This window comes from Bos mutus, chromosome 25 (assembly GCF_027580195.1).
Source record: "Bos mutus isolate GX-2022 chromosome 25, NWIPB_WYAK_1.1, whole genome shotgun sequence".
NCBI classification, from domain to species: Eukaryota; Metazoa; Chordata; class Mammalia; order Artiodactyla; family Bovidae; genus Bos; species Bos mutus.
This window is the reverse complement of record NC_091641.1, coordinates 30373526-30394997: the sequence shown is the minus strand read 5'-3', so window position 1 is coordinate 30394997 and position 21472 is coordinate 30373526. Positions and strand designations below refer to the sequence as shown.

Here is a 21472-nt window from a genome sequence, read left to right as displayed (position 1 = left end):
AATCCCTTAGCGAGTGGAGGAGCTAGACTTCAGGCCCAGACAGTCTGAGGCTATGCCACGGGTCCTTGACCATCAGGCTGCACTGCCTTGAAGCACTGACATCCAGGACTTCAGTCTTTGCCGATCACAGAGAAGTGCTTGATGCCCTGCAAATAAGAGTGTCAGGGCTGGTTCAAGGAGCCCGAGTCAGATCAAGACTATGGATGTTTCCTGCATCTGCCCCTGGCAGGGCCAGCCCTCTTGGCAAAGGCATTAGTGAGGGCAGGAATGCGTGTTTGAAGCTCTTTACATTTGAAGCCAGTAGGGAATGCATGTCATCATCTTGCCCACCTTCAAACAGTCAGAAATCCAAGTGGCAAATTACATAGCGCCATGTCCTGTGTGTTTTTCAAGCATGCTTCACAAACGCTCAAGTCTCTTGCAAAGAAATGGCATCAAGTGACAGACGTCTCTCCTGCTCTTGCCTTCTCTCTCTTATTGCAGCCTCCCCTCCATCTCCCTTTTCTTATACATTTATGGTTATCCTGTGGCTTCCACCAGCTGCCCAGGCTGGAGAAGCCCACGGATGCATATGCTGTTGGCCACAAAAAGTCTCTAAATTATTTTTTTGTTTTAATTTTTAATTGGAGGATAATTGCTTTACAATGTTGTATTGGTTTCTTCCATTCATCAACACGGATCAGCCATAGGTATACCTACGTCCCCTCTCTCTTGAACCTCCCTCCCACCCCTCACCGCATCCCAGCTCTGTAGGTTGTCATGGAGCACCGGCCTGAGCTTCCTGCATCATATAGCAAATTCCCACTGGCTATCTAAATTATTTTTCCTTGCAGAATATGTTTTGCTTCTCTTTGGGCACTGAGACCTTGCATTTTAAAAACCAACTTTATTGGAGTCTAATTTGCAGCATACAGTGTACACATATTATGTGTAGTTTGATGAATTTGGACACATGGCTACACCCATATAACCACTACCCCAGAAAGTAGCCTCATGTGCATTGCCCTTAGATCCTGGAAAAATAAATGATGCTTCTGGTACAAGAGGAAAATCTCAGGAATCCCATTCAAGTGTTTAAAAGTCAGAAAACAGTTCAGACCTTGGAACCCCTGGAGGCTTCTAAGCAAGATATTGCAACTCTAAGCTCTACTTGGCGATGTTGGGGTCTTTTATTTATTCACTGTAATTGGAAAGAAAAGGGATGCAGGCTTTTCTTTTCGTTCCTCAGATATGCCGTGCTCATTGCTGCCTTGGAGTTGTTGTGTTGGTTTGCCTCAGATTCTCTGGCTGGCCCTTTCTCAGCATTCAGGTCTCAGCTCAGTGTCACCTTGTCTGAGAAGCTGTCCTTGATCCCCTAGGATTATTTACCGATGCTCCCCCAGCCCCTCCAGCCCATCACTCAATGTGATTTGCTTCATTTCACATTACAGTCTAAAATGAACTCACTAACGTACTGGTTTACTAGTTTATCATCTGCCTCCTTCCATTATTGTTCACAGTAAGGAATGCAGCCTCTCCCCACCTGTCACTCGAGTCCTGGTATAGTACCTGGCACACGGGAGTTCTGATGCCTGACATCCTGGTTTACATGACATAAGGCACCTCCTCATCCCATCATTTATTTGCTCATGGATGTAGTCATTCCGTAGGTGTTTATTGGGAGAAGGCAATGGCACCCCATTTCAGTACTCTTGCCTGGAAAATCCCATGGACGGAGGAGCCTGGTAGGCTGCAGTCCATGGGGTCACTAGGAGTCGGACACGACTGAGCGACTTCCCTTTCACTTTTCACTTTCATGCATTGGAGAAGGAAATGGCAACCCACTCCAGTGTTCTTGCCTGGAGAATCCCAGGGACGGGGGAGCCTGGTGGGCTGCTGTCTCTGGGGTCGCATAGAGTCGGACACGACTGGAGCGACTTAGCAGCAGCAGCAGCAGCAGCAGCAGCAGCAGGTGTTTATGGAGTACCTATAGTAGATCCAGCATTGGACTGAGAGCTGTGAGACTGCAAGGATTAGTGCAGGCACAGAGCTCACGGTCCATGGCAGGAGACGGGTGATGTACAGGTGAATGTACAAGTGAATAGACACTAAGCTGAACCTTATGCAACTGCCAGTATTCCATCATCTTCAACCTCAAAAATGGCAGTCTTTCAGCTGTTTGGAACTGGGTTAAGGGATATCGAGGAAAAGTGTAGTTTCTTCAATAAGGTGCCTTTATTAAGTCAGGGTTCTCCAGAGGAACAGAATCTTTAGGAGATCTGGCTAACTATCTACTTATCTAGAGATTATGCAGACTTGCCACACATGATAATGGAGGCTGGTACATACAAAATCTGCAGAGTCAAGGTCCAAGTGTTTTTTTTTTTTTTCTCCTTCTTTTTTCACTTTTTGTCTGTGCCTCAAAGCATGTGGGATCTTAGTTCCTTGACCTGGAATCAAACCCATGCTCCCTGCAATGGAAGCATGGAGTCTTAGTCACTAGGCCACCAGGGAAGTCCTAAGGTCCCAGTTTGAATCTGAAAGCCTATAAGTCACTGTAGAACCATGAGGACCTGATGTCCCAATCTGAAGGCCATCAGACAGGAAAATTCTCTTTCTTGGGGGAGGATGGGCCTTTGTTCTATTCCAGTCTTCAACTGATTGGATGAGGCTCACCCATGCTGTGGAGGACAATCTGCTTTCCTCAGTCTATCAATATAAATGTTAATTTCATCTAAAAACACCCACTCAGAGGCATCCAGAATAATGTTTGACCAAATCTTTGGTCACACCGTGGCACCCAGTCAAATCAACACATAAAATTCACCATCACAGTACCGTTAGAATCTTGCTCTTCTGAGTGTGGACCAGCAGTATCTCCAATCACAGTACCGTTAGGATCTTGCTCTTCTGAGTGTGGACCAGCAGTATCCCCATCACCTGGCCCCAGATCTCAGGGCCTGTTGCAGACATCTTGAATCAGAATCTGCATCCTAACAAAAGCCCCTAGATAATCCATGTGCACATTCAAGTTTGAGAAGCACTCAGAATGTGTGCTACACATAAATACCAATTCCTTGGGCATTAGTTTGGTTTGTAGTACATAGTTGGTTCTTTCCACTGTCTAATTCAATAAATTAAAAAAAAAAACACATCCCTATTTGTAACATGTTTTTTAGTATACACTGCAATATATGGGTTTCCCTGATGGCTCAGATGGTAAAGAATCTGACTCCAATGCAGGAGACCCAGGTTCGATCTCTGGGTTGGGAAGATCCCCTGGAGAGGGAAATGGCAACCCACTCCAGTATTCTTGCCTGGAGAACTTCATGGACAGAGGAGCCTGGCAGGCCACAGTTCATAGGGTCCCAAAGAGTTGGACATGACTGAGTGACTAACATACATAATATATGCACATATGTTTATTATTTTTAAAATTTTTATTGGAAGATAGTTGACTTACAATGTTGTATTAATTTCTGCAGTAAAGTGACTCAATTATATATATTCTTTTTCATATTGATTTTCATTATGGCTTACCACTCACCCCACTCCAGTACTCTTTTGCCTGGAAAATCCCATGGATGGAGGAGCCTGGCAGGCTTCAGTCCATGGGATTGCTAAGAGTCAGACATGGCTGAGCGACTTCACTTTCACTTTTCACTTTCATGCACTGGAGAAGGAAATGGCACCCCACTCCAGTACTCTTGCCTGGAAAATCCCATGATCGGAGAAGCCTGGTAGGCTGTAGTCCATGGGGTCACGAAGAGTTGGACCCGACTGAGCGACTTCACTTTCACTTTTTACTTTCATTGGAGAAGGAAATGGCAATCCACTCCAGTGTTCTTGCCTGGAGAATCCCAGGGACGGCAGAGCCTGGTGGGCTGCCGTCTATGGGGTCGCACAGAGTCGGACACGACTGAAGCGACTTAGCAGCAGCAGCAGCATGGCTTATCACAGGATATTGAATATAGTTTCCTGTGCTGTAGTTGTTGTTCAGTCGCTAAGTCATATCTGGTTCTTTGTGACCCCATGAACTGCAGCATGCCAGGCTTCCCTGTCCTTCACTATCTCCTGGAGTTTGCTCAGACTCATGTCCATTGAGTCAGTGATGCCATCCAACAATCTCATCCTCTGCTGCCCCTTCTCATCTTGCCTTCAGTCTTTCCCAGGTCTTTTCCAATAAGTCAGTTACTCACATCAGGTGACCAGAATATTGGAGCTTCAGCTTCAGCATCAGTCCTTCCAATGAATATTTAGGGTTGATTTCCTTTAGGATTGACAGGTTTGATCCCCTTGCAGTCCAAGGGATTCTCAAGAGTCTTCTCTAGCACCACAATTCAAAAGCATCAATTCTTTGGCACTCGCCTTCTTTATGGTCCATCTCACATCCATACATGATTACTGGACAGTCCATAGTTTTGACTACATGGATCTTTGTCAGCAAAGTGGTATCTCTGCTTTTTAATACCCTGTCTAGGTTTGTTATAACTTTTCTTCCAAGGAGCAAGCATCTTTGAATTTCGTGACTGCAGTCACTGTCGTGGTGATTTTAGAGCCCAAGAAAATAAAGTATATCACTGTTTCCACATCTATTTGCCATGAAGTGATGGGACTGGATGCCATGATCTTCATTTTTTGAATGTTGTCCTATATAATAGGACCTTGTTGTTTAGATAGACTCTAAAGCATACATAAGAGCAGGTATATTAAGCAGAACTGAAGGTGAAACAAATATTTACAATTTGTTGCCAATGGTGATGACTTTGTGTAATAACACACTAGTGTGTGTTGAGGATGAAGCTCATCATTCATACATAGATCCATATTTTGAATATTCTTCATGAGAGTTTGAATTATTTTTGGCTGATTTCATTTTGATCTGAATAGGCCATTTTTTTTTTTTTTTTTTTTTTTAACTTTGTGAGAAGCTGTTGAAGAGGAGAGGGTCCAGTCTATCATTTTCCTGTCCTTGTTTAATCAGTATTGTCTCCAGGCTGTGGTTTTGTTATGAGGGAACATTCTTAAGCCCCATGTCCACCTAGTGATGGCTAGCTTAGTATAACTAGATTCTTTGCTTGCACATCCCTTTGGGGGTGTATATAACTACAGCACAGCTGATGCACCCTAAAGATGATGCCACTGCCAAGGTTGGCACCTTGGTCCAAGGTTCTTGCTTCTCACCATCTGACATGGGTGTTCCAAGTGAGGGCTCCAGCCTCAGTTCACACATTTATTTCTTATTTTTAATGACTAAAGACCATACACAGAAGTTGTCATATTTCCTTCCCCCCACTGCCAAACTATATTAGGCATTCCCTGAGTGAGTGGACCACACCTTGAAGACACCTTGTCCAGGATACAGAAGCCTAAGAATCCCCGTCCTCATGCCTACTCTGTGAAGGGCTACCCTGGGGAAAAGTATCCTTGACTTTCTGGTGAATTTCATGAATTTTGGCACTCAGCAGGAGCCAGGGAATCTGCCGATGGCAGTGCTGACCGAATTCACGGGTAGCCACCCTGATCATTTACTTTGCTATCCTCTTGAAAGTTCAAATATTTTGCAATTTTGGAGAGAAATCTTGAGAGACTGTGGTGAGAACTCTGGCCTCTTTTTTCCTTTTAACTCGATAGTGTCTCAGTCTGCCTTTATTTATTTTTATTTGCATATTTCATTATTTTGGCTGCAGTGGGTCTTCGTTGTGGTGTGTGGGCCCTTCGTTGTAGACTGTGGGTTCACTAGCTGTGGTGCCGGCTTAGTTGCCCCTCAGCATGCAAGATTTTAGTTTCCTGACCTCGGATCAAGCCCTGTATTGGAAGGCAGATTCACTGGATGGCCAGAGAAACCCCAAACTATGGCTTCTTGTTCAGGAAAAATGCACAAATAAAATTTCTGTTCAATTCTAGAGGAGTTCAGAGATCCTCTGAAGTTCAATAAAGAACCTATGTATTTATTTATTTTTATTTTAACATATGTTTAAAAATTTTTTTTTAAACTGGAGGATAATTGCTTTACAGTGTGTTGGTTTCTACCATTCATCAACATGAATCAGCATGCGGCACCTTCTCATTAGCTATTGTTTTACATATGGTAACGTATATATCGGAGAAGGCACTGGCACCCCACTCCAGTACTCTTGCCTGGAAAATCCCATGGACAGAGGAGCCTCGTAGGCTGCAGTCCATGGGGTCGCTAAGAGTTGGGCATGACTGAGCGACTTCACTTTCACTTTTCACTTTCATGGATTGGAGAAGGAAATGGCAACCCACTCCAGTGTTCTTGCCTGGAGAATCCATATATCTCAATATTGCTTCTCAGTTCATCCCACCCTCTCCTGTCCTCACTGTGTCCGTAAGTCTGTTCTCTATGTCTGGGTCTCTGTTCCTGTCCTGCAAATAGGAAAGAACATGTTTAGAAGTGAAAAAAAGGCAAATTAGATTTGAGAGACATCTGTCTTGTGTTTCAAACATTTCTTTCCTGCAGTCCTTTTCAAGTTTCAGGTTCTGCTTACTGTGCAGGGTCGGGAGGAGCTTAAACAATGATTTCAAAGACATTCAGGTTTGTATCTTAGTCCCGCCACTGATTAGCTGGGTTAACTTGGGCGTGTGTGCGTGCATGCTAAGTTGCTTCAGTCGTGTCCGGCTCTTTGCTACCTGATGGACTGTAGCCCGACAGGGCAGTCTTTTAAAAAATATTTATTTATTTATTTGGTTGTGCCAGGTCTTAGCTGCAGCATGTGGGATCTAGTTTCCTGACCAGGGATCAAATCCAGGCCCCCTGAATTGGGAGCTTGGAATGTTAGCCACTGGACTACCAGGGAAGTCCTGTTGGGCAGTCTTTTTGTTCTGGAGAATGGGTATAGTAATCCACGCCTTGTAATGCTCTCCCACTTGTTGGCTGCAGTTCAGCTTTGTTAGCCTTCTTGTTCCTCTGATCTGAACTCTTCTATGCCTCAGGGTCTTTGCACTTGCTGACCCCTCTGCCTGGAATGTTCTTTCATCCTCTTCATGGCAGTAACGCCTCACTGTTCAGGGCTCAGCTCAGATGCCTTCTCAGGAAGGCTTTTCCTGATCAGCCAATCTGTCAGGTTATTTTGGATTTTCTTTTTTAAAAGTATACAATGCAGTGATTTGTAGTATATTGAGAAAGTTGAGCAACCATCACCACTGTCTAATTCTAGAACATTTTCATCACCCTAAAAAGAAACCCCTCCCTCATTAGCAGTGATTTCCCATTTCCCCTCCCACACCCCTGGCCCCTGGCAACCACTACTCTGCTGTCCATATGGATTTTCCCATTCTGAACATTTCAAGTAAATGGAATCAGTTCACCTCTCTGAGTCTCTGTTGACTCATCAGCAAAGAAGGAGTAATAACCCTCATGATGTGTTTATGTGCTGCCTAATTGAATTAAGGCATGTCACGTGACTAGAACAGTGCCTGGCTTATGGGAAGTACTCAGTAAATGTTACTTATTGTTACTAATACTGGGCCGTAACTGTACCTGAAGTGTTGGTATCTAGGGTTAGCAAGAGTACTGTGCTGTGCTCAGTTGTGTCCAACTCTTTGTGACCCCATGGACTGTAGCCCACCAGGCTCCTCTTGTCCATGGGATTTCCCAGGCAAGGATACTGGAGCAGGTTGTCATTTTTCTTCTCCAGGGGATCTTCTTGACCCAGGGATCAAACCCATGTCTCTTACATCTTCCGCATTGGCAAACATATTCTTTACCAGTAGCGCCACCTGGGAATAAGCATTTTTTTTATTATTAGGATTAGTTATAAAGGGTGATTAAACTTGTTGGGTGCAGACATATTACATATATTCATCATTTAATCCTCTCAATAACTCTATAAAGTGGGTAACGCTGCCATTACATCAGTAACATGAGAGGTATATGAATTCTTCTGCATGAGATCCTTATGTAATCTCTAATTGCAGGGATCTTCTTTACGTATGTCTTTTTCCCCTCCACCCTAAGTAGAATGGCAGCTACATGGAGAAAGGGGTCTTGTCTTTTGTTCATAAGCCCAAAGCCCTGGTAGCTCAGATGGTAAAGAATCCTCCGCCTGCAATGTGGGAGACCTGGGTTTGATCCCTGGGTTGGGAAGATCCCCTGGAGGAGGGAACAGCAGCCCACTCCAGTATTCTTGCCTGGAGAATTCCATGGATAGAGGAGCCTGGTGGGCTACAGTTCATGGGGTCACAAGGAGTCGGACATGACTGAGCCACTTTCAATTTTTAAGAATAAGTAGGTGCTAGTCATTGTTTTGAATGAATCAATTTAAACTTTCTCTCCTTTCAGGGCCCTTGCAGACGTCATGAGGCCACAGGGCCACTGCAACACTGACCACATGGAGAGAGATCTCAACATTGTGGTCCACGTCCAGCATTATGAGAACATGGATACCAGAACCCCCATAAATAATCTTCGTAAGTATAGCTCTGCCATCCAGTTCCAGTCCCACGGGGTGACCTAAGCGGTGGTCACACCTCCAGATTTCATGGTGTGTGTTTGGGTTTATGAGGAGCTTCTCTTTGTTGACTAAGAAGTTTTATTTTATCTCTTCTGGATCTAACTGTGGGTGGCATCTTCAGATTTCACTTTGTTTCTCCATTAAAGAGTCATCCACGTGGTGGATTTTTCATGGTTGGTTCTTCTGTTAACAGGCCACTTTGGAGGTTCATCTTGGTCATATGTTAACTAATAGCCCTTTTGGCTGGTCATCATGGTAGGTACTTAGCTAACCAAAGGATTACTTGGTTGGTTCATCCTATATAGTAAATCTGTTAGCCAATAACCTGTTTTGTTGGTTCATCTTGATTGGGTAATCTGTTAATCAATGGTTCATTTGCTTATCTGGCTGCCTCTTGAGGTAGACCAGTTGTCACTTTTAGGTTTTATATGGCTTTCAGTTAACAGATACTGGTTTGAAGAATTAGATTTATTTTTCATGAAATCAGAATTTCATAAACATAATCCACAAACTCTGTGTGTGTGTGTGTGTGTGTGTGTGTGTGTGTACATGTATGTGGGGGGTTTTGAGTTGGGGTTGTGTTAGTTTGGGTGTGTACCTATGATTAAAAAGAAGCAAATTGTTCTGTTGTTCTCCAAGGGGGAAAAAGTTGCATTTGCTATTGTGTTTCAATAGGTATTCTTTAGCTGACAGCACATACCTGGGAATCTTAGCGTGGTCCCAAAGATTTTCTTTCCTTTCAAAGGTCAGTATATACAATATATATTATGGAGCTGATGTACTGACTATTGGGAGTGGGGAAAAATAAGATTGTTTTGTTTTTGACAGTAGTGTACTATCATGGTTATTCCTAGCAATTATGTTTTCAAGTAAGCCCCACATTAAAGTAATGTTGTAGGGCTTTGTTTAAAATAATAAAAGCCAGAAAATTTAAAGGATGCATTTAGTTGTAGCTGGAGGTTTTTTAAAAACAGAAACAGTTCTGGATTTTTGCACGTTTTTCTAGTCTGGGTCACCTTTGCTAAAGTTCCACCAGAAACAGCATTGGTGTTTTATTTGCTGAATCATAGTTTTGCACTGTTTGGTTACAAATTTTCATGCTCAATGGGTAGAGGAATAAGTCTGTGGAATTTGACATTGGTGATGCAAATTATCTGCCTCTACATGGTGATAATTGTTCATGGCCTTGGAAATGTTGCAGCATGTTTGCAAAGTTAATGTGTACGTGGTTTGAAATGGGTTACTAAGTAGAAAGTCTTAAGTTCCATTCTATTAAATAACTTGACATTATTTATTTATGAACTGGATCGTAAAAATGATAAGAGAAATAGCCACATGTTAGAGCAAAATACACCAGTCATTGGAAGTTTTATGACCAAATCTCAAAGCCCCAAAAGGCATGGTGAATTGCACCACCTCTGATATAGCAATTGTTGTATCCAGTTCTGGCTTTGATGGAAATGAGCACATTCTCTTTCAGAATTCAGTGGAAAATAAGCTGAACCTAGGTGTATATGAGTCCTAAATATCATAAGCGAGTGAATATGACCATGAAGTAGAGAAAGCTGAAATGGTGTTGAATCCCTGGCTATAAAAAGGTGGCTGTTGAAAGTGTCTCATTTGAAGTTTCAATTTCTAGGATGATTTTGAATCAGCTCTTGAGTGGAATAACAAACTCATTGAAGTCACTCAAATTACACCACTCTGTCAGGCAAAAGGTCAGGCAACATTAATGAATCTTGCTTTAGGAAGGGATCTTTGTTTAAAGTTGTACTGAAAATAAATTGTGGTTCAGAGATGGGTCTCTAGGTACTGTGCATTTCAGAAATCTCCTGTGACAGACTAACTTGGTTTATTTATGAGTCTTGCTTTTAGTCTATATTTGTGTTTCAGTAATCAGTGATCTTTTACACCAAGGAAAAAAATGCATCTTGTAATATTTTACTGAGTAGAATTGCACTAGAGCTTTCCTGACAAACTGCAGGGGAGAATTCTAGGTACAATGTCAAAAACATTGCATTCTCCTAGGAATTACGACAGATATTAATTTTATGTAGTTCTGCTAGGTTGGTTCCATCCTTATTTCTTAGTATTTTGGGGAATATCTGGAAAATAAGAGCATATAGCTTTTCTACAGGTTTACATTAATGAGTTTAATTTAAATAGCAAATTAATTCAGTAGTTGGTAGTGATAATATTTACTTGTAATGAAGTGTTTGTCTTTTATTGATTTACAGGAGCTCTTTACATATAATGGACACGTGGGAAAAATTACATGTTCAAAAGAAACAATGATTTGTGGAGTTCATTGAGAAGATAAGAGCTAGGTGACTGACATTATCAGTTATTAAAGGTTCAAGAAGCCACGTAGTCTCCAGAGCCCACTGACTAATAGAGAAGTAGGAGAGGAGGAATCTTGTCTGAAAATCAGAAAGTAAGACCAGCTCTTGGTGCCAGAATTAGAATGCCACTACTGAATACAATGGCATAGGAAATGGTAACCTACTCTAGTATTCTTGCCTGGAAAATTCCATGCACAACGGAGCTTGGAGGGCTACAGTCCTTGGGGGTCACAAAGAGTCCGAGCACACAATGAATATAAAACCCTTTTCTGGACATTATGGGAGCTACGAAGATTTACCATTACAGAAAGTGGAAAGATGCATCTATTTGATATACAACAAGAAGGGGCACATTGTGCCATTTTTAGGGTGCTCTTCACTAAATATTCAAGTTGTGAGATTTGATTGAAGTTCCAACTTAAATGTTATTTTTATCTCTGTTTGGTGACCCACTTGACATTGCTTTAAGAGAATAATCATCTTCTCTTGATACTAACACTAGATCACTTTCTGCACTTTTCCTTATGCTTTGTTCAAACACTAAGAGAACCAGCAACAGTCTAGAAACCTGGATATTTGGAAGGAGGGGAGTCGGGAAGGAGGGGAGTCGGGAAGGACTAGAGTGAAGGCAAATAGGGAGGAAAAGGCTTCAATATTTGGAATTTTTTTTGCCAACCTTTATCAGTTTCCTATGGTTCATTTTTCCTGTGATATAGGCAGGACTCGCCTTTTTTATCTTCAGCAGATGCTGTTCAGGGTCTTTTCAGGCATTCAGTGTTATTGCCTAAAAATATTTAGTCTGATAATCAAAAGGGCTTGGACCTCTTTGATTAACAGGATGCAGATTCAGATGAGAGAGTGATTTTCTGCAAAAGCTCCTCGGCTTCTGCGTAATTACAGTTTGCTTTTGAAGGCGCATTTTGTTCTCAAGTACTGTGAACGTGCGCTGTCTCCCCCACCCCAGCCGCCCTGTTTGCCAGTGACAACCCCACCCCCCCGCCCCAACCTCACCTTCTGAGAGTCCAGGGTAAATGTAGGCTTCTTTTAGTGTCAAGATTGTGAGATTTGAGTGAGGGATTGTGGGGACAAAATACAACCTTGGATCAACATTTCTCATCTTGTTTGTATTAAAAGCACACTTCTTTTGAAATAAAGTTTTAATTTGGAAATAATTTTATATTTATAGGAAAGTGGCACAAATAGTACCCAGAATTCTCACCCACTCACCCACTTGCCCTTGATGTTAACATCTTACTTGACTATGGTACACCGTAGTTATATGTCAAAACTAAGGAGTCAATATTTGTACATTATTTTTAGCCAAATGGTAGGTATTGTTTCAATCTCACTGGTTTCTTCTCTGATGTCCCTTTTCTGCTCCAGGATTCAATCCAGAACACTACATTATAGTTACTGCAGCTGACTTGATAGTAGAATTTTGGTTGTGCGGTATTGTTTAACGATGTGGCAAAGGCTGGAAACAACATGAAATAAGTCAGTGGCAATTACACAGCCTTTATTGCCATTGTATAAAGTGTTGCCCAGTGTCTATGAAAACCTCGCGTTAAGTTATGCACCTGCTCAGGGTTGGAATGGAACCAGCTGACATCCTGACTGCTCTCACATCTATTCATGGGACAAAGGACCCTCACACTCCGTACAAACATACAGCTCCACTTCTGAATGGAGTCAATGTTGTAGTATTTATTTCACGGGCATAATCTGAGCAAGTGAGATCTCACCCCAAACTCTGGTGAAATGCTGACTTGCTATTTCAGGGCATGGAACTCATCAGAAAGACCGGATTCTTATCCTGGCTTCTACTCCCACCCTGTCCTTCCCCAGGACCATTTCCAAGCGGGTTTACGAGGAATCAGATGAAAAGCAGATCCATGACTTAGTTTCTGAAGAGGTTGTACAGCTCATGTTTAGGGCTAAATGGATTTTCATTCATTTGTCCATATTTACAAAGGCACCCAGGATGTCCCATACTCGATTTTTTTGAAATACTAGAAGGAATATTCCCACATACTTTCTAAAAATTGGGAGGAATTACCAACATGGGCCTCCTGTATAGCACAGGGAACTGTCCTCAATTTTTTGTAATAATGTATAAAGGAAAAGAAGAGCTTTCCAAGTGTTGCTAGTGGTAAAGAACCTGCTGGCCAATGCGGGAAACATGAGACAGGTGTTTGATCCCTGGGTAGGGAAGATCCCCTGGAGGAGGAAATGGCAACCCACTCCAGTATTCTTGCCTAGGAAATCCCATGGACAGAGGAGCCTGGCAGAGGGCTATAGTCCATGGGGTTGCAAAGAGTCAGACATGACTGGGTGACTGACACCTTTACTTTCATTTTGGCCAGGCACAGGTGCTAAATGTTTTGAATATATTAACTCCTTTAATATGCAAAACAATGTTTAAACAGCCCTGCTCATTCCTGCCTCAGGGCCTTTGCACCTGCTGTGCTTTTTGCCTATAGCACAGGATCCCAGGCCTCTTGCATCTCATCTGTTACCCCTATTGCAACCTCACTAGAGAGGATGTCCTTGTCTACCTGTGGCTCCCAAGTCACCTACTGTTCCCCATTTTCCCACTATTCTCTCTATAACTTTTGTATTCTCTGAAGTTGTCTTGCTCATGTTTTAAATTTATTCCTCTTTCACTATATTGTAAACTCCACAAGAACAAAAGCTTTGTATCGTCACAGCTGTACTCCCCACGGCAGGACTGGGCTGGCTCATAACAGAAGCTCCATAAATTTTTGTCTAATAAATGAGAAAGCCTGTGGAAGAGGTATCGTTATCCCTGTTTTATGAAGGAGAAAACCGAGATTCATGGAAACTAAAGAACTGGTATGATAACTGAGATTTACTTTTAACATCACCAGGAATGTATATAATTGTGGGGGATGGTAGATGAAACAAAATGGGAAAAATACTGTTATTACAGCCAGGTGACCAACTACATGGGGATTCCTTATTCTAGTCTATATTTGTGTATATTTGAAAATATCCATAATAAAATTGAAAGTTACACAGCTTGTCCACCATAGCAGAGTTAATTCACAGAGGAGCTGGGATTCAAACCCCGTTCTGTCTGAGTCCGTAGCCTGAACTTTAATGGAGGCATGTTGGTTATCTTCTGGTGAATATCCAGGCTTAGGAAGGATGAGAATCAGGACACTTGAGGGACTTTAGGAGGTAGAGTGGGTAAAACATCACTATTGTTTCTGTCCTTAATACACTCAATCACAGTGTCTTTTAGTTCACTTTATCCAGAGAGAGAAAATGTGGTTGGTTTCTGACCAACCATCAACCTGGCTCCCTTGAATCAGTTGTCAGACTCCTGAACAATCAGTTGGGTGGGATGGAGAATGTCTCAGTCTCAGGACTTAGGTGGAACTAGTCTCCAAGAGGCTATGTTTGAGAAGCACAGTGGAGATTGCTGTTTTAAGCTTCCTAGGGGTAGGGGTAAGGATTACATTAGTTTTATTCTTTTCTGTACCTCCACTGCCTAGAAATTACACAGAGTTCAACAGACATTTGTCAAATGAATGATTACATGTATCTATGAATGACTCCCTTGCCGGAGCTCCATAAGAAGTCCAGGGGAACCCATTAACAGGACCCTTGAGATTTTTGAGTTTTGAGGAAGTTTGGCTAATTTCGACTCAGATGAGGCTTTAACTCTCTTCTAAGAAGTGACAGTTACCAGTACTCGTGTTCCTGAAATGACTGGACAGGTAGTCTTTCCATCTGAAGATCTATGACTGCAAATAGTTTTGCACACAGGTCAGTAGATTATAGCATTGCTAAGAGTTAAGGGGCTGGGCCACACTGGATCCACTAGAAACACTTTAAAAGAAAATGCTTATGTATTTGGTTGCACTGGGTCTTAGTTGTGGCCCAGGGGATGTTCGTTGCGTCATGTGGGATCTTGTGTTGCAGCACACGGGCTCTCTAGTTGTGGCTCGGGCTTAGTTGCCCCGTGCTGTGTTGGGTCTTAATTCCCCGACCAGGGATCGAACCTGTGTCTGCTGCATTGCCAGGCCAATTCTTAACCTCTGGACCATCAGGGAAGTCCCTAAAAACATTTTTAGGTTTAGTGCTGTGGCCTGAGTTCACTTGGTGTGGTTTTAGATTGGAGCCCTGGTTTTCTCCTGAAGTATTCAGAGTTATAGATGGGATCCTGACATGTGATGACGCTCATTAAACAGTGGACAGTTTGTCTTTGAGATAGTGCAGTGAGGGCATGGGAGATATGGACTTGGGTGGTGGACATCATTGGATTGGGTGTATGTATGCTCTGTCATCTGTGAGCTGTGCAATCTTGGAAGTATTAATGTAATTCTGTAAACTACAGTTTTCCATTCACTGAAAAGAGTGAAATAACATCTACCTTACAAGTTTGTTTTGGAGATAAAGGAATTAACACATACAAAGGATTTAGCATAATGCCCGGTAACATACGTATTGATTACTGTTGTTATTTGTGGAATGATTGAGCATAGGTGCTAAGGTGGTCCATAGACGAGGGGCCAGTGATGCTCATCAGCAGCATTTATTGTACAGTTGTCTTCACAGTGAACATATTTTCATGCTGCCTGTTGATAACCCCATTTGTGTGTGTGTGTGTGTGTGTTTTCTACTACTGTTTCTGATGTAAATGAGAACTGAAGAAACTGTCAACTCTTTCCCGAAGAAATAGCTGGGGTGCAGCAGGTGTCCCATTCTTAGCCATTTGTTCCTGTCTTATGTTTTCCTTCGAGTCCCATTAAAACACATGAGCTTTGGTTCTGAGTGTTGATTTTAATATTTACTTATACTAGCAGACCAGACCCATAGAAATCTGGCCCAAAACATGCCTTGTATTTCCACCTAGAAAAATGAGATTTTGTGTGTGTGTGTGTGTGTATGCACAAGCAACAGAAACAGATCCCTTAAAAGAAAAAAAAAATTAGCACTTTCTGTAGGTCACATCCTGGGCTCTTTTCAAAAATTGCTACTAATGCTGGCCACATGGCATTGCCTAATTGGATCTACATTGCCTTTCCAAAGTGCTTCCAACCAGCTGTAGGACTATTTGTAAAGAAAGCCCAAGTGCTTATCACAGTGTCTGGTTTAGTTTAAAAGATGCCAAGTTCTGCTCTTTCCATTCTAGGGAAAGCCTATCCAGCTCCTTTGGGAGAGCATTTCTATTTAGGTATAGGGACTGAAAGATGCAACATGCTTGTTGTGTGATTGACAGGGTGGATTAAAAAAGAGAGGAATACATGAAATAATAACATTTGTTCTGCACCTGCTACATGCATGCATTTTCCTTCTCACAACAATCCATGAAATAATTGAAATAGGTCCTGCACCCCCATACTATAGATGAGGAAACGGGCATTGAGAGCTTAAGTAATCTGCCCAAGGCCCCTGAGGTACTTGATAAGGAGTTCAGATCCTAGGGCTTCCCTGGTGGCTCAGATGGTCAAGAATCTGCTTGCAGTGCAAAAGACCCGGGTTTCATCCCTGGGTTGGGAAGATCCCTTGCAGAAGGAAATGGCTATCTACTTTAGTATTCTTGCCTGGAGAATCCCACGGACAGAGGAGCCTGGCAGGCTATAGTCCCTGGGGTTGCAAAGAGTCCGAAATGACTGAGCAGTTAACACTTAACACTTCAGACCTTAGACATGGACTCAGGCATGAACTCTTGATGACTTTTCTCATGACTTTCAAGGACATGCAGTGGATGATGTACCAGATTACGTCTTTTCTCCTACTCCCTTTTATTTATTGATCCTCATTAAGAATCACTGTATTAGATGACACGCATCTTTGAAAATAGACCGACTGGATAGAGCCATCATTTCTGGAAGATTCAGATATTCACCAATCTTTGCTTTCTTGTCATTAACATTTCCATGTCTTCATCAACACTGAACTAAAATTTACTAAAATTCTGCTATGTGTCATGCAATGCTCTGTGACAACTGGAGGTATGAGAATGAATGAGAGAAAAATAAGAAATATCCTCCTGGAGCCTGTGATGCAGTCAGGGAGATGGAAGAGGAAACAGGTACTTGCAAAGCCGCGTGATGGGAGTAAGTATGGAATGTTGTGGGAGCATCATGCCAGCCTCCTCAAAACACCTGGGGCTGATAGGGAGGGAAGGGAAATGAGGACAGATTTTCCTGAGAAATAGGTATTTTGTTCTGTGAGAGAAATAGTCCCCAACAACTTTCCAAGAACCAGAGGGAAAGAAAGCAGAAGATTTTTATGTACTGACTTTGCTTGCTTTTGATTGAGAAGAGGACTACCAGTCCTAGATCTCTCTTGCACGTCTGATTGGTTTTATACAAATTATATAAGGGGAGAAGAGGATTTGGTCCTTTAGCGTCACACTGCTTTTGGTAGGAAAGTTAAAATGCCATGTCTGATGTGGGAAGCCTAAAACTTCTGGATCAGCTTTCAGGTTTGAGTACAGATTCTTTGCAGAACAGTCTCTGAGTTCAGGTCAGCTTGCTGTTCTTGGAGATTAGCATTGAATATTTTCTTCTTTTTTTTTCTTTTCTGAGCATTGTGGGGTCTTTTTTGCCTGACCAGGAATTGAACCTATGGTCCCTACAATGGGAACACAGAGTCTTAATCACTGAACTGCCATGGAAGTCCCTGAATATTTTCTTCTTTAAAAAATAACAGCCAATATAAAATTAAGCAACATAGTTTAATACCATAATGCATATATTAAAAGAATTTGTAATAAGGCTTTAGGAAAAAAATCCCAATTAAGAATTCTCAGTAAAGTTAATTACAAGTTGAAAAGGAAATCCCGTCACATTAGTCTGAGAATGCAGTTAATGAAACTAAATGTAATCATAATCTGAGTATTTCATTGAATGGAGACTTAGACTTATTAATTTAGGTGTTAGGCCTGGAGTTGTGTGCTCACAAAAGGCCATGCTCAAAGCAGAGCCTGGATTTTTACACGTAGAAATCCAGCCCTTGGTCCAGGGAGATGGGCCTTCTTTGAGATTTGTCCATGGTGCTGAATCACACCCCGGATGTATTTATTCAAGCCACCCAGCAAGAAGTCTATCTTACAGAATTTCAGAGCTAGAAGGAACTTTGGGAGTCATTTTGCCTTTGGTTTACCACATTTTTGGTTTCAAAGGTGACAAAAAATTAAAAAAAAAACAAAACAAGAATGGAGGGACCAATATAGTGTGCCTTCAATTTTGCTAAGGAAGATAATGATGTAAAAAGTAACTATGAAAGCAATCAGCATCATTTCCCAAATGATATGGGCATTGTAACACCAAACATTTAGGTTAGATATAGCTCTCAAAATAAAACACAACTCCTAAACTGAATGAAATTGATTTTATGAAAAATCTCATTCCAGCATCCTTATATTTTCTCTCTTTTTTTTTTTTTTTTTTGGCCTCCCGTCAGTTGAAAGTGAGAACACAGACTTACATTTTGGGGAATTACTGATTATTCCTTAAATGGTTTGCTCATTGGATGAGTGTGTATTGAGTACCTACTATATGGTAGGCACTGGGGCTTAGTGCTAGGGATATGGAGAGTGGCATTGTGTGTGTGTGTGTGTGTGCATGCACACATGTGTATGTAGGTGTATATATATATAGACATGCATATAGGTGTGTATATATATGTGTGTATATATGACTTCATGGAGCTTAAAGTCAGTCCATTCTTTGCATTTTACAAATAATGAAACTGAAGTACATGGAAATGTATGGGTTCTGTTTTTCTTTCTAAAGTGACACAACCATGAAACTTGTGAAGTTAATACTGTTTAGAAAACATTATTGTGCTTCCCTAGAGGTTCAGTGGTGGAGAATGCACCTGCCAGTACAGGAGACACAGGTTCTATCCCTGATCTGGGAAGACCCCACATGCAGTGGAGCACCAAAGCCCACGTGCCGCATCTATTGAGCCTGTGCTCTAGAGCCCAGGAGCTGCATCTACTGAGCCCACGTGCTTCAACCGCTGAAGCCCACACACTCTAGAGACTGTGCTCCGCAACAGGAGGGGTCATAGCAGTGACAGGCCTGTGCACCGCAATGAAGAGTAGCCCCTGCATCTAGAGAAAACCTGCACAGCAATGAAGACCCAGTGCAGCCAAAAAAAAAAGAATTATTTAAAAAATTGTGCAAGCAAATTAGCTGAGATATTGATATGGTTGTTAATTCACAGTGATGGAAAGTGGATGAATTGCTATTTAAAATTGAATATTTAGGACACAATTACTGATCACAGATACATGTTTACTTGGCAGTTCTTGGAAATGGACTTAAGGATGTGAAGCACAGGGATAGACGTCATAGTTATTGGTACAGTTCCTCCTCAGTTTGATGCCTTACCTGTTATCCAAAGAAAGCTGTTTAAAATATTCAGATACTCAGATATTTTAACAAAATATCGAAATGCCTAAAGCCCATGAATTGAAAGTTGTGCAAGGGCAGCATGTAATTTTTGACTGTCTTTATTAAGTACTAACAAGGAATGGAGAAAGCACCTCATTCTTCAGAGGCATTGTTTAAAAATATTTAGTGCGTACATTCAAAGTCAAGGAAGGTCCTCAGTCAAACAATCCTTTGATAATAGCTGACAGGGGGATTGTATAAGCATGTTTTCCTTTTAAGAGAGAAATTGCGTGTTTAATATTAGTGAAGACAAGAATGTGCACTTTAAAAACATTATTTCACTGAAGTGTAGTTGATTTACAATGCTGTGGGGTTTTTTAAAAATATTTACTTATTTCTAGTTGTGCTGGGTCTGATTGTGGCAAGCACACATGCTTTTTAGTTGCAGCATGTGGGATCTAGTTCCCTGGCCAGGGATTGAACCCAGGCCCCCTGCATTGGGAGCTCGGAGTCTTAACTTTTCCTACAATGTGGTGTTGATTTCTACTGTTTAGTAAAGTGGTTCAGTTACACATAAGATGTACACCTAGAGACATGAGAGAATATTTCCTCTGTTTAAAGAAAACACAAATAAGGCAGTTTTCCCCAAATCCATAGACTAGAACAGTGATTGAAATTAAATCCTGATCCTGCTTCTTTTTTTTCACTGAAGTGTAATTAACCCACAACACCATGTTAGTTCTGGGTACACAACGTAGTGACTTAATACTTATGTAAATTACAAAATGGTCACCACTGTATAAGCATATTTTTAAAAATTGTTCATTATGAAGATTTTTGTTCTGCTAATAAGCATAGAGGTGGGTAGGTTCAGATCCTGGTATGGTTCTTTAAACATATATTCATTGTTATTTAATTTACATGAGTATTACACCTATGGGCTTCCTTCATAGCTCAGTTGATAAAGAATCTGCTTGCAGTGCAGGAGAAGTGGGTTCGATTCCTGGCTTGGGAATATTCCCTGGAGAAGGAAATAGCGTCCTGCTCCAGTATTCTTGCCTGGAAAGTCCCATGGACAGAGGAGCCTGGCAGGCTACAGTCCATGGGGTTGCAAGAGTTGGACACAACTTAGCGACTAAACCACCACCATTATACATGTAATTATGAACCTCTTCACATAATGTGGTACTGAAAATCTTGCTTCTGTCATTAATCATTGCCTCTTCATAGATACAAAATAATCTCCAGTCATAATGATGATGAATAAGGTCTATCATGTTGTTGAACCGCTTGGGAGAAAAATCACTTAGGGTTGGTAGGAGGTAGAAGGCACACCTGGAGTTGCTTGAAGCTACCTTGCCTTCACAAGGGGCAGGAGCATCCCACCATGGAATAAAGACATGGGAGAGAAAGGCAGAACGGAAAGGGGGAGAGAATGAGTTTAGTTCTGATAGGATTTGAGTTCCTGGATCCAGCCATACCTGAAGCCATGGGCCTTTCAGTAACAGAATGAATTTCTTTGAAATTCAATCAGCTTGAGTTGGGTTTCTGTCACTTGCTTGGGAAAGAATGCTGATTTCTATAAGCAAAACCTACCATCATAAATTACCCACAGTTTCCAATACTTAGGTTATCTCATCTAACTTTTAGAAAAACCACCTTGGGACTATTGCCTCTTTAGCTGGGATACTCAAATGTAGCCGTAAGTATGCTAACTCTGTTGTGATTTTATTCTGCCGGATTGTGAGCTCTTCTCTGTGTATCTCTATTCCCCACATTTAGACCTGAAAACAGTTCAGTTCAGTTCAGTCTCTCAGTCATGTCCGACTCTTTGCGACCCCATGGACTGCAGTATGTCAGGCTTCCCTGTCCATCACCAACTCCTGGAGTTTGCTCAAATTCATGTCCATCGAGTCAGTGATGCCATCCACCCATCTCATCCTGTGTTGTCCCCTTCTCCTCTTGCCTTCAATCTTTCCCAGCATCAGGATCTTTTCCAACACAGTAGACCATGAGTAATTACTTGGTGAATAAACTAATGAAGCCCAGCCACTTAACTAGCTGTGATTGGTCTAAGCTAACAGCACTGGTTAAGTGGCAAGACAAGGACTAGAATCCCAAACTCCAAACCCCAGGTCTAGTGCTCTTGCATTTGACATGGGCAATTTGGGTCATAGCAACATTTAGGGGTCTTCACCTGAATTTCATTATGCCACTTCCTGCTTAAAACTCTGCAGCTGAGCTCTCCATTGCCCATTTCTGTTGCAATAATAGTAACAAACTCCTACTTGGTCTT

At 41.8% G+C, this 21472-nt stretch overlaps 1 protein-coding gene across 1 annotated transcript in view; it reads left to right on the top strand.

Moving 5' to 3' along the window:
- The window catches only part of SHISA9 (shisa family member 9), a 357306-nt gene that overhangs the window by 5836 nt on the left and 329998 nt on the right, over nucleotides 1–21472 (top strand). The window contains 1 exon segment of the mRNA XM_070362223.1: nucleotides 8285–8412. Coding sequence (XP_070218324.1) covers nucleotides 8285–8412 — 128 coding nt within the window.